At 32.3% G+C, this 14352-nt stretch overlaps 1 protein-coding gene across 2 annotated transcripts; it reads left to right on the plus strand.

Moving 5' to 3' along the window:
- Positions 1 to 94: 94 nt before the first annotated feature.
- proser3 (proline and serine rich 3) lies at positions 95 to 14191 on the plus strand. 2 transcript variants are annotated; one of them, XM_073817434.1, is made up of 14 exons: positions 95 to 142; positions 396 to 487; positions 566 to 677; positions 1823 to 2121; positions 4584 to 4738; positions 4843 to 4958; positions 6819 to 6904; positions 9024 to 9157; positions 9447 to 9652; positions 10661 to 11133; positions 11919 to 12108; positions 12710 to 12884; positions 13273 to 13354; positions 13473 to 14191. In XM_073817434.1, exons 2-14 carry the CDS (start codon positions 477 to 479, stop codon positions 13501 to 13503), a joined length of 2070 nt encoding a protein of 689 aa, XP_073673535.1. In that variant the 5' UTR covers positions 95 to 142; positions 396 to 476; the 3' UTR covers positions 13504 to 14191. The 2 variants fall into 2 exon arrangements, with proteins under 2 accessions (XP_073673535.1, XP_073673536.1); XM_073817435.1 differs by having other exon boundaries at positions 11925 to 12108.
- Positions 14192 to 14352: the final 161 nt, after the last annotated feature.

A 14352-nucleotide genomic window follows, 5' to 3' on the forward strand; every position in this document is an offset into this window, starting at 1 on the left:
AGCGGATGAGAGCGCAGAGCTTTTATTGGTTCAAACCGCTGTCGATCAGAAAATACGAAACCCTATTGGCTGGTCAACTGTTTTCGACAACAGTTTTTGGACTACATATTCCAGGATACAACACAGCCACACAATTCGAAAAGTAAGCAGAGATCATTTATTGAGAAACATCCAACTATACAAGAAATTTGTAATTAGATGGTGGTTGGAATCGGGTATAGTTTGTTTTTGAGAGTTTATATAGCATATAGCTTGTTAAATAGTTAGCTAAAAGACCGTTTAATCCCATAGTAACGTGATGACGCGACGGTTAAGAAACGCTCATGCAGCATAGAGACACTACTACTGTCATTCGGACCATAGTGTAGTTTTGTTTAACTATTGTCTTTATTTAGGCATTCATGGGTCCTACATAATGATGAAACTCCACCTGCGCTCTGTGTTTGTAGTAAGCAGAACCGTTTTGCACGAACGCTATGAGATCAAGGTGGGTTGGATGTCAAATCCTGTCATATTAAACTTGATTACAACAGGCTGATGTGAAATTCTTTGTCACTTTTCATAGCGGCTCAGCTGTTTTCACAAGACAGAATCCATTTCCTCCGGATCCCCCTCTGTCCAGGAGCCACTACAGTCCATCTAGATCCAGAAAAATCCCAAGTCAACAAAAAAGACTGGTGAGAGAACTGACTTTGCATTAAACGTAATGTTTTACACTACCAGTCAAAAGGTTTTTATTTGTAAGATTTTTTAATGTTTTTTAAAGACCGAACCTAGCCTGCATTTATTTGATTCAAAGAACAGCTAAAAAGGAAAAATGTTGAAATATTTTTTACAATTGAAAACAATTGTTTTCTTTTTTAAATATTTTTAAAATGTAATTTATTCCTTTGATTTTAAAGATGAATTTTTAGCATCATCCAGTCACATGATCCTTCAGAAATCATTCTAATATTCTGATTTGCTGCTCAAAAACATTTTGATGAATAGAAAGTTCAGAAAATCTAAAATTTAAATATTTTGTAACATTATAAATGTCTTTATCATCACTTTTGATCAATTTAAAGCATAATTGCTAAATAAAAATGTTAATTTCTATCATTTCTTTCCCAGAAAAAGAAAAAAAATAACTATATTGACTCCAGACTTTTGAATGGTATGATGTATAATGTTACAAAAGCTTTTTGTTTCAGATAAATGCTGATCTTTGGGTGTTTCTATTCATCAAAGAATCCTGAAAGAATCCATTTGTTTTAAATATTGATAATAATAATTAAAAAATGTTTCTTGAACAGCAAATCAGATTACAAGAATAAATTACATTTTAAAATATATTAAAATAGAAAGCAGTTATTTTAAATATCCAAAATATTTCACAATATTACTGCTTTTGCTGTACTTTGGATCAAATCAATGCATGCTTATAGAGCAGAAGAGAACTCTTTAAAAAAAAAACATTAAACATCAAACTGGTAGTGTATGTCCCTGGTTATGTTAAATCTCTTTTCCAGGTTTGCATTGAATAAATTCAAAATTTTCCCCCCACAATTTTACATTTTGATGTAAACAAATACATTTTAATGTACAAAAACTGCAATATAAGAAGTATCTCTGCTACAAAATAATGCATAGTGCATTTTATTTTTGGCACTGTTCTGTAAGTAGTAAACTAGTTTCTACTCTATCTCTAATCGGAATTGCATTAAGCAATGATTGGTGTCTCAATGCAATGATATCTCGCAAGTGCTGAGATTAGAAAAAACAAAGCTTTAACTTGTAAAAACTCATGGTGATGTTGTCTTTTTTGGATTGCACATTGCAGGCCTTGAGTCCTGTCCGATTTGCTGAGCCAGCCAGTCCTTCAGATCCTCCAGATCCTCCTACTCAGGTGTCACCTGTGAGGACGGAGGACAAGGTCTTCAATGAAAGATCACATAGTGTCCTCCTCTGCCCTCCTACTGAACGACAGCTGAGCTACTCCGAGTCTTGGCCTTCGACTGACCTGAGTTGCTCTACAGACAACACTAACACTTCTTCTTGCTCTGAAGCTCAGATGCAAGCGATGAGAAACATGGTTGCACCAACGACAGTTAAGACAAAGGAACCCTCAGTTCTTGCTAAGTAAGGGAAATCACTGTGATCTAATGGCAATATCACTTTTGATTATAAATAAACCACCTGATTCAAAACAAAAAATGTTTAAAAATTGGAAAACAAAGTTCGTCTGAGCTACTGAGCCCATGAAGAAATGATGGTATCATGTCCAACTATAGACTATATTAAAGGGATAGTTCACCCAAATTTATATTAAAAAGTCCTGGCTCTTCCAAACTATAATGGCATTGAATGGCTGTTGAATTTTGGAGAGAGCAAAACAAAACACTGGTCACGAATTAGAAGTACAAAATGAGGATTTGTTTAAAAAAAAAAAAAAAAATGGAGGATTCGAGAGCAGACTGTTTTTTCTTTGCTTTAAACAAAAATTGGTTCTTGTGAGACTAGCGTATTCTCACCGGAGCTTATGCTATATCTACATCCTTCATAATCTGCTGGAAAACCACTCTCTCTTGAATGCTTGTACATAGTTAGATTACGGTTTTAAATATGAATATTTTTCTTACACAAACGCATCCATTCACTTCAGAAGGCTTTTATTAACCCCCAGAGCTGTGTGGAGTACTTTTTATGATGGATGGATGCACTTTATTGGACTTCAAAAAAAAAAATCATCAGCCATATAATCATATAAAGGTGGAAAGAGCCAGGATATATATTTTTTTAATATAACTCTGATTGTATTTGTCTGAAAGAAGAAAGTCATATACACCTTGGATGGCTTGAGGGTGAATGAATCATGGGTTACTTTTAATTTTTGGGTGAACTATCCCTTTAAGAGATATAAATTACTATTTAAATGTTTGGTGTTAGTAAGTTTTTTTTTTAAAGGAAATTATTACTTTTATTTAGCAAGGGTGCATTAAATTAACTAAAAGTGACAGCAAAGACGTGTATAATGTTACAAAATATTTACAATCAAGCCTGAAATTATTCATACCCCTGGCAAATTCTGACTTAAAGTTACTTTTATTCAACTAGCAAGTTTTTTTTTTTGATTAGAAATGACACAGACGTCTCCCAGAAGATAAGACGATGTACAAGAGGCATCATTGTGAAAAAAATATTACTTCTCTTTTATTTACATTTGAACAAAAAGTGGCATGTCCAAAATTATTCATACCCTTCTCAATAATCAATAGAAAAGCCTTTATTGGCTATTACAGCAATCAAACGCTTCCTATAATTGCTGACCAGCTTTTTGCATGTCTCCACTGGTATTTTTGCCCATTCATCTTTAGCGATGAGCTCCAACTCTTTCAGGTTGGAGGGTCTCCTTGCCATCACCCTGATCTTTGGCTCCCTCCACAGATTCTCAATTGGTCAGAACTCTGGCTCCTCTGAGATTTTTCACAGTGCGGAACGTCTTGTATTTTTTAATAATACTTTGCATTGTAGCCACTGGAACTTCAAAACATTTAGATATGGTCTTATAGCCCTTTCCACAATGCGCAGCCACAGGTCCTCCGTGAGCTCCTTTGTCTTAGCCATGACTGTCCACAAACCCACAGCAGAGAGCTTCTGTTTTTCACCTGTTGAGTTGATTAAAACAGCTGTTCCCAATGAATCAGGGTAATTAGGATGCTTTAGAACAGCTTGGACTATTTGGAATGGTATAGAACTTTGGATTTTCCCATAGACTGTGACAGTTAACAAAGAGTATGAATAACCACTTTTTGTTCAAATGTAAATAAAAGCTGAGAAATATCTTTTTTCCACAATGATGCCTTTTGTACATGGTCTTATTATCTTTTAGGAGAAGCCTGTGTCATTTCTGGTCAATAAAAATCTTGCTGGTTGAATAAAAGTAACTTTAAGTCAGAATTTGCCAGGGGTATGAATAATTTCGGACTTGGCTGTATATATTCAAAATATATTTGAACTTTCTGTTCATCTTGAAAAAAAAGTATGATTTTCACGAAAATATTAAGCAGCACAACTGCTGGCAACATTAATTAAAAATAAGAACTATCTCTTGAGCAGTAAACCAACATATTAGAATAATTTCTGAAAGATCGTCTGACACTGAAGACTGCAATAATGATGCTGAAAATTAAACTTTATATCACAAAAATAAATTTTAGATTAAATAGAAAACAATTATTTAAAATTATATTAGTATTTCAAAATATTTCGTTTTTTACTGTATTTAAAATAAGTACATTAAAATCGTGGTCATGGTGTGTTGTAAAAAGAAAAAATTACTGAGATTTTTACATCTGGAACTGGACATTTTTGTCAAAAATACAGCAGTTTCGCTCACCATTTGCTACGCAGTGAACCATTTATTTGAAATACCCACATTAGTCCATTTTAAACAAAAGCTTAAGTAATGTTTTCACATGTGGTGACACATTATTCTCAGATGAGAAGATCCAGGTATTTAATGCATTTATAATGTTTAACTCAAAAGGGTTTGTTGCTAATTGTTAATTATATGACATCCTTTTGCAATTAAATCCGTTAAGGTACATTGAACGCTTCCGTTTCGGAAAGCCACAGAGTCGAGAAGAAAGACGACTTCAGGCAGCTGACTGCGAAGATGACCAGCCGTTTTGGTGGGTGTCCACATCCCCTCCATCCAGTTCAACACCAACACAACCATCACAGAAATATATCAGAGGTGTGCTTTAAAGAATCATCTGTCAGTGATAATGCTTTTTCCATTGGTTGTTAATGCAAAGTATATCAGTTCTTAAATCCTGTTTCATAATATCCTGTTTATAGAACCACTTGACCTCATGAACGATGACCCCGCCAGCACCCAGAGCCCCATCTCAAAGCCACTGCATGATGAAACCACTATGTCTCCAACTAGACACATGATTGACCTTAGTATGCTGGTGAGTTTTGCATAAAATTAAATAAGTGTTTTGACCACATGTGACCCTGGAAACAAAACCAGTCTTAAGTAGCACGGGTGTATTTGTAGCAATAGCCAAAAATACATTGTATGGTGTAAAATTAGTTTTTTTTCTTTTATGCCAAAAATCATTAGGATATTAAGTCATCATTAAGATCATGTTCCATGAACATATTTTGTAAATTTCCTACCATAAATATATCAAAACTTAATTTTCAATTAGTAATATGCATTGCTAAGAACTTAATTTGGACAACTTTAATTTCATTTTGATTTTTTTTGCACCCTCAGATTTCAGATTTTCAAATAGTTGTATCTCGGCCAAATATGGTCCTATCGTAACAAACCATATATCAGTGGAAAGCTTATTTATTAGAGTTTTAATTATCTATAAATCTATAAGTTTCAAGTTCCGGGTCACATATGTTAAAAAGGATGACAAGTAATGTAGTATTAGTACATTGCACATTACAGTTTAGTATATTGCTGTAGGTCTTTTATATTTTGCAGATGCAGCAGAATTGTGTTCATGAAATAAAAAAGAAGGTATATTTTCACATTTTGCCAGATGCTGTAATGCAGCATGGTGGATGACTGTCACCGCCTGGTGGTGGTAGATGGAAAATCATCCTCCATGAGCTTCTTTATTAGAGCATATGCAGTACAAACACAACCTGTCGAAAGATTTGTATTTGTTTTTTTAAAAGAAGTCTCTTCTGCTCACCAAACCTGCATTTATTTGGTGCAAAATACAGTTATATTGTAAAATATTTTTACTATTTAAAATAACTGCTTTCTATTTGAATAGATTTTAAAATATAATTTAATCCTATGATGTAAAGCTGAATTTTCAGCATCATTATCCAGTCTTCAGTGTCACATGCTCCTTCAGAATTTGCTGATTTGTTGTTCAAGAAACGTTTTTATTGTTATTATTATTATCAATATATAAAACAGTTGAGTATGTTATTTTATTTTCCATCATTATTTGATGAATAGAGAGATCCAAAGATCAGAATTGATCTGAAATCAAAAGCTTTTGTAACATTATACACTATACCATTCAAAAGCTTGGAGTCAGAGTTTAGAAACTATGGAAATGATCTTTTATTTAGCAATGATGCTTTAAATTGATCATTTTATATATTAATAATGTTACAAAATATTTCTCAAATATAAATCACAGGAATAAACTACGTTTTAAAACATATTCAAATAAAAGTTATTTTACTGTTTTTGCTGTACTTTGGATCAAATAAATGCAGGCTTGGTGAGCAGAAGAGACTTCTTTCAAAAACAAAAAACATCCCAAACATTTAAACTTGTGTGTGTGTGTGTGTGTGTGTGTGTTTGTTTAAAATGAATAAATTCACTAAATAACTAATAATAAACTCAATGAAATAAACTTTATTTGACCTCTAATTTATCATGTTACCATGTTGCACAGATCATCAGGGGCAATATTGTAATGCTTTGCTTAACTCTGTCTTCCATGTTGATGGAAACGGCTCTAGCATGCCTCAGCATTAAAGGAAGAAGAACTCACTCCAGTATAATCAGACCACCTGATATAAAGCAGTCTGTTGAGCATCAAATGTTATGTATTTATAAATTCCCCACAACAGAGAACTGTTATGCAACCCTTGGCCCAGAGTCCCTGTTTTGAATTGCAGGATGCCACTCGTGGTCCTCTCCACGTGGATGATTTACATGCCTGGCGAAAAATATCTCGGACTGTCCTTAAATGTCAATGCATGTCAACATTGCATATATAGTGACCGTTTTTGCTAGTGACAGTATTATTGTTGTTGATAATCTCATGGATGAAATTTCCTTCCAGACATTATCTGAATCATTTCGCTGTGATCAAGAAGAACCAGAAATACTGCAGCTGCAGGAACGGGCCAGCCATTTACTGCAAAGGAGGTGAGACATACTCAAAACACACACTCACTCAAAGGGGAAATGTCATTTCACAATGATGAATGATCACCAACATTGTCAGCTTCCTGACTGAATGTCAGGACTGAATGTTCAAGTGTGAAACACTATATGTGAGTTTCACAATCAGACAAGTTTTATGACTTTCGTTCAGCGAGGACGCATTAAATCATAAGTTACAGAAAAGATATCAATAGTGTTACCAAAGATTTCTATTTCAAATAAATGGTGTATTTTTGAACTCTCTATTCATTAAAGAATCCTGAAAATAATCTATCACAGTTTCCACAAAAATATTGAGCAGATTTTCAACATTGATAATATTAAGAAATATTTATTTAGCAGCAAATGGATAGCATATTAGAATGATTTCTGAAGGCTCATGTGACACTGAAGACTAGAGTAATGATGCTAAAAATTCAGCTTTGCCATCATAGGAATAAGTTACATTTTAAGATATAGTAAAACAGTTATTATAAATTGTAGTAATATTTATGTTTTAGTAATATTATATTATATTATCTGGTACCTCAAAATGTTCTCAAACAATTTACTTTTGGGTTCATATCAATCAAAAATAAATAATAATATGTTGCTTCAGTAAATTAAGTTTAAAAAATATATTATATTATATTATCTGGTACCTCAAAATGTTCTCAAAAAATTCATTTTGGGTACATATTTATAAAAAAGGAAGAAAAATATGTTGCTTCATTTAATGAGTTTAAAAATATGTTATATTATATTATGTTATATTATAATATTATATGGTACCTCAAATGCTCTCTTACTTGACTTTTGGGTACATATTAATCAAAAATAAATAATAATAATATGTTGCATCATTAAATGAGTTTAAAAAATATATTATATTATATGGTACCTCAAAATTTTCTCAAATTCATTTTGGGTACATATTTATAAAAAAAAGAAGGAGAATAAAAATATGTTGCTTCATTAAATGAGTTTAAAAATATATTATATTATATTATAATATTATCTGGTACCTCAAAATGTTCTCATACTTGACTTTTGGGTACATATTAATCAAATATAAATAATATATTTCTTCATTAAATAAGTTTAAAAATATAATGTGTTATATTATCTGGTAAAATATTCTCAAACAATTGACTTTTGGGTACATATTTATAAAAAAAATGTTGCTTCATTAAATTAGTTAAAAATATATTATATTATATGGTACCTCAAAATGTTCTCAAATTAATTTTGGGTACATATAAAAAAAAGAAGAAGAATAAAAATGTTGCTTCGTTAAATGAGTTTAAAAAAATATAAATATTATATTATATTATAATATTACATGGTACCTCAAATTGTTCTCAGACAATTGACTTTTGGGTACATATTAATCAAAAAATAAAAAATAAATATGTTGCTTCATTAAATGAGTTTAAAAATATATTATATTAGATTAGATTAGATTAGATTAGATTAGATTAGATTAGATTAGATTATCTGGTACCTCACAAACAATTGACTTTTGGGTACAAAAATGTTGCTTTATTAAATGAGTTAAAAATGTTGTTATATTATATTAATTTATATAAATAAATTAAAAATAATAATATGTTGCTTTATTAAATGGGTTTAAAATATATTATAATATATTATATTGCTCCTCAAAATGTTCTTAAACAATTGACTTGGGTACATATTAATCCAAAATATATAATATTTTAAAATAATATTATATATATATATATATATATATATATATATATATAATATTATTATTATTATTATTATTATTATTATTATTATTTTTTTTTTTTTTTTTTTTTTTTTTTCTAAATATATATAAATAAAAAATATACATGTTGCTTTATTAAATGCGTTTAAAAAAACATTTAACTAAGAAAAATCTTCACTAAAAATTCATGTTAGAATGAATTTCAATCACTTTATAGCAGGGCTAAATTCCTGATTGCTTAATAAATGCTCCTAGGTGTTAAATAATTTTCTTTAACATCATGGCTAAGAAGTACATTTGTTATTGTATTATGACTGCATATTCCACTTTTTTTCATTAGATTTTATTAGGTATGAACAGTTCAGATGATTTTTTTTTTTGTGTTTTCAGTGAGCATTCCCTCGGCAGTGGCTCCGTGCCTGTTAGCTCTGAGGGTCTGGGCTGCTCTGATTTCTCCTCCCCCGTAAGCACTGATGAGCCAGTCCGAAGACCAGTCATGTCCACCTTAATGGACTCAACCAACAGTAAGTAACTGGTGAAACCCATAAATGAATGTACACATTTAGTGAGCCACACAAACATCTTATCTTTTCTTAAACATCTTTGTGTTTCCGATTTCAAAAACACATCCTTATCAGATTAAAATGTATCCACACCTCTAACCACAAGTGCAGTAAAAACCAGAAATGAGTGTGTAAACACTCTCAGTTAACTAAAAACAAACAGAAAAAGAGATAAAATCATTTAGGCCTGCTATGTATTTATATTAGTGCAATAAAAGTACGTTAAAGCATTTGTTTCTGTCTCTTTAAGTGATTATAGAGCCCAGTTTGTGTGAGGGAACGTCTTTTCCTCCTGCGGTTGGTTCTGGGAGGTCAGGTGTCCGTCGTGAAAATGACATTCTGTTTCAGTGGCGACTAAGGAGGAAGATGGAACAGGCCAGGCAATGGAGTCAAGAAGCCCCTTCCCACAATTCTGTTTTTCATATACCTCTATCACACAGTGTTGGACCGAACCAGGTAAACTAATAGCACAGTGCATCTCAGGGGTATTTCTTTTTGATTTATAAGTGCCCAAAAGTTACACGTTTCTAAAAAATATGATATTATATTATAACTTTATTTTATTCAAAGTTTGGAATCAGTAGGATTTTTAAATGTTTTTGAAAGAATTTATGCTTAGCAAGGCTGCATTTATTTAATCAAAAATTCTGTTAAAAAAGCAATATTATGAAATATTCCTGAAATCTAAAAGAACTATTTTCTTTGTAAATATATTTAAAATATAATTTATTCCTGTGATGCATAGCTGAATTTTCAGCTTCATTACTCCATTTGTCAGTGTCACATGATCATTCCGAAATCATTCTAATATGCTGATTTGCTGCTCAAAAAGCATGTCATATTATTATCAGTGTTGAAAACAGTTTTGTGGAAACTGTGGTACATTTTTAAGGATTATTAGACATTAGATTATTAAACGTGGTTAAAAGTTAAAAAGAACAGTGTTTTTTTTTAAATAGCAATCTTTTTCTAACATTGTAAATGTCTTTACTGTCACTTTTGATCAGTTTTATGTACCCTTTCTTAATAAAAGTATTTATTTCTTTAATAAAAACTTACTGGCCCCAACCTTTGAACTATAATACAAAATATTCTGTAGGTGGCTGTTTTTAATGATTAGTATCTTTTTAAAATATTGTGTATGATACAATATCATGTCATTCATACTAAAAATATTTTAAGCATTTTTTTAAATTACATCCATCAGAAGAATTTTTTCCATAATAATAATTAATCAGTAATAAAACATTGGAATTGTTTTGCTGTCATAAATGCATGGTTATAAGGTTAGTTGCATTGTGTATTTTACATTTAGCATAGTTTTTTTTTTCTAAATGGCACACAATTAGAACCTGTGACCCACCAGTTTTAGATTTTAACATTTACTTTATATTAAGACCATTTGAGAACATTTGTTATTTGTGAGCATTTCTAATTAATACATTCTTCTTTGTTTCCTTTTAGAAAGCACACTGTAGCAGTTTAAACAGCGTGCCTCATCAGAAAACAAACCTCTCATTTACACCGGTCACCCTCGCTAGCCTCGATCCTCCAGTCCCAGAGTCTGTTCTTCCTATTTCAAGCCCCAGCATCTCCAGACTCCAGCCTGAAGTCACCCGGAAACAACCAGACCATGATTTCCAACCCAAACCCATTCCTCAGCAGAGACTGCCTTCCAGGAAAGCTGTTACAAAGAGTCTGGAAACCCCTCAAAAACAATATCGCAAGCCAATCAGAACACAAGTCAGCATCCCAGAGACCACAGCAGATCACTGCAGAATGCAAAGGTCCTCTTCTCCATCTCCACAGACTTCTGATAGCACAGAGGAGCGGTGGCCGGCTCCTCGTGATAAGAAGGACACAGCAGTCAAAGGAAAGACTGAAAACGAGAGACGCGAGAAGATTGCACCTTCAAGCCGAAAGAAAAAATCTGAACGGTAATTTATGTTTTAAATAACTTTCTGAATCAGACTATGACAGACGCACTGTTGTTCAAAAGTTTGGGATCATTTATTGGATTTAAAAATACAGAAAAAAAACGGTAATATTGCGAATTGTTATTACAACATAAAATAAATTTCTATTTTAAATTTCTATTTCTTAAGTGTCACATGATCCTTCAGAAATCATTCTAATATGCTGATTTATTTTGAGAATGATAGAATTATAGAACAATTGTGCTGCCAAATATTTTTTGGGAACTTTTGATAGTACTTTCAAGATTCTTTGATGAATAAAGAGTTAAAAAGAACAGAATTTATTCAAAATATAATTATTTTCTAACAATCCGATCCAATCCAATTTGATAAAAAGTGATAGCAAAGTGATTCTTTTTAACTGTTTATTCATCAAAGAATCTTGACAAAAAGTATCCCAGGTTCCCAAAAAATATTAAGCAGGACAACTGTTTCCAACATTGATAATAAATCAGCATGTAAGTATGATTTCTGAAGGATCATGTGACACTGAAGACTGGAGTAATAATGCTAAAAATTCAGTTTTCATAACAGGACTAAATTAGATTTTAATGTATATTAAAATAGAAAAACATTATTTTACATCGTAATAATATTTTACAGCCTTGATATAAGAAATAAGAAATGTCTTTAAAAACATTAAAAATCATACTGATCCCAAACTTTTGTATTTAATGACAAGTAATTGTAATATTAACGTTTAACATACATTATAGAATATTATTCTTTTCTTGATGTCTCTGTAGACATAGTGGCGAGCAAGGCAGCAGTGCAATGAGGGTCAGGCATGCTAGGGGTCATGAAGGGGTCAGTCACAAACCGGAGGAGCCGAGTGGAAAAACCAGGTGGCAGGAAGAGGGTCAAAGGTCGACACGAGGAGGACAGTCTGGAAATCGAGCTCCTCCACCTTCACCTATACATAATGCTCTGGGACAGGTTTGTGAGTTTGTTTTATGATGCATTACAAGTTTCTGAAGCTGTTCCTAAGTTATTATGGTAATTAATAATTTAAAACGGCACCTATATATTATTATATTATATATTGCTGCTTTTTTAAGAAATTAATGCTTTTATTTAGCAAAGATGACTTAAATTGATCTAAAGTGAAGGAGGAGACTTTTACATTGTTATCATTTCTTTTTTAAAATGACAAATTGTCTTCTTTTGTACTTCATATTGATTAAAGAATCCTGAAAAAATGTATCATGGTTTTACAAAAACATTAAGCAGCACAACTGTTTTCGTCATTGATAATAATAAAAGGTGTTTTATTGTCTGGCGTGAGCAGAAAATCAGCATATTAGAATGATTTCTGAAGGATCATGTGACGCTCAAGACTGATCACAGGAATAAATTACATTTTAAGATATATATCCAAATGCAAAACAGGTATTTTAAAATATAATGATATTTCACAATATTGCTGTTGATCAAATAAATGCAGCCTTGATTAATGTAAAAGACCTGTTACAAAAACATTACAAATCTTTTGTGAATCACAACAGAAGAAAGTAAACACTGTCCTTGATACTGACAGGTTGTCTCTGAGGTGCTTTTTGCCGGTACAGATTCTCCAAGCCAGTCCAAGACTACAAGTTCTTCAGATTCCCCGGTATATACCCCACCTCCACCCCCACAATCTCCTGTTGCCTCTTGTTCTGGTGTGCAACAACCGTTGGAGGTCATAGGTCAACTCATGCAGGATGCAGAAGGTAGGAAAGCCTCACGCACATCTTTTAAACTAGCTGTAAAACTTTATGACGACGTTTGCTTAACAGGTCACATAAAGGTCGAATGTTTTAGCCTGAACCTATTATAAATAGCAGGATTGACCCTTCAGAATGCATGTTTACCATTAATGTAGATGGAACCTAAACAAAATGTCAACAAAAAAACATGAAGAGCGTATGACTTGGTACTGACATGAATAAGATATTTCACATAAAAGACATTTACACATAGTCCAAGAGAAAATAATAGTTGAATTTACAAAAATGACCCCTTTCAAAAGTTTACACACACTTGATTCTTAATACTGTGTTTTTACCTGAATGATCTCTCAAGTTTTCCCTTATCCTGATACCATAATCTTACAAACAGACTCAGATGGGCAGGAATTCGAAGACGATCCTTTGTTGCAAGTCCTCAGGCAGCAGAGGAAATGGGTGAAAGAACAACTCTGGTAAGAATATCTACAGTTTATCTGTTAACTATCTATATATATATATATATTTCACACAAATCTACACTAGAGAATTACTCTATGCAACTTTTTGATTGAACAATTTTCTTTTTTCCAGTAAGGTTGATACAGTGCTCCAGCAGCTCTGAAGCACCAGTTTGATACATCAATGATGCAATATGTTTGACATTATCATGTTTATTTTTGCTACTATTTATTTATGCTATTTTATGTTGTGAATTCAAACACGTATGAATGTATTTCTAAATAAAGACTTTTGCAAATAAACAAGTGTTAAATGATATTTATTAATATTCGAACTGTACATCACACAAATATTAGAACTATATTAACATCATTATTTCATTTTTTAAAAATATGTACAATCTCAACATAATCAAGATTAACTGAACAGTTTGCAATTTTCGCATAAGCAAGTTTGATACAACAAAATAAGTCATTTCTGAATAGTTTTCTGATACTAAATTCAGTATAACTGTGGGTTCGGGTGAGGGGACCCTGTTAACGTGAGGACAAATTTGTCGCTGTTACAGGCTGTGTGCTAAACTGACAGCAAGTGTGAAGAAAATGTGATACAATCTTCTTGTTGGCTTGAAATCGAGTATGTTTGGAATTGGCATTTCATTAATAGTCCACCGCCACAAGAGGGAGTGAGAGGAAGCAAGTCTGTTTTGGTCTTTATATTGCCTAATTTGAGAAACCCAGAAGATGGGAGCTTTAAGCGCATTGCATTTAGCCTACACATTAAGAACTAAAACAGTGAAGAAGAGCAAATAAAATCCAAATATGAGTGTGGAGTGTGTGTTTGTGTGCACATCATGGTCTGGTGTGATTTAACAATCTGGAAGTGTCTCCTTGTGTCAGAGGTGCTGAGATTACTAGCATGCCTTCTGGTGACACGGCTGATTCCAGTGCCATGATGTCCACTCCGTTTGGGATCCGGTATCGTCGGTTAAACTGACGTGTCACCATTCCTG

The sequence above is a fragment of the Garra rufa genome, chromosome 14 (genome assembly GCF_049309525.1).
Source record: "Garra rufa chromosome 14, GarRuf1.0, whole genome shotgun sequence".
NCBI lineage: Eukaryota > Metazoa > Chordata > Actinopteri > Cypriniformes > Cyprinidae > Garra > Garra rufa.

What these genes read in the sequence shown, in the direction of transcription:
- proser3 (XM_073817434.1), top strand. An exon ending in CAAGTCAACAAAAAAGACTG is followed by an intron (nt 678 to 1,822) that starts GTGAGAGAACTG and finishes TGCACATTGCAG; the next exon opens with GCCTTGAGTCCTGTCCGATT. An exon ending in CGAAAGAAAAAATCTGAACG is followed by an intron (nt 11,134 to 11,918) that starts GTAATTTATGTT and finishes ATGTCTCTGTAG; the next exon opens with ACATAGTGGCGAGCAAGGCA.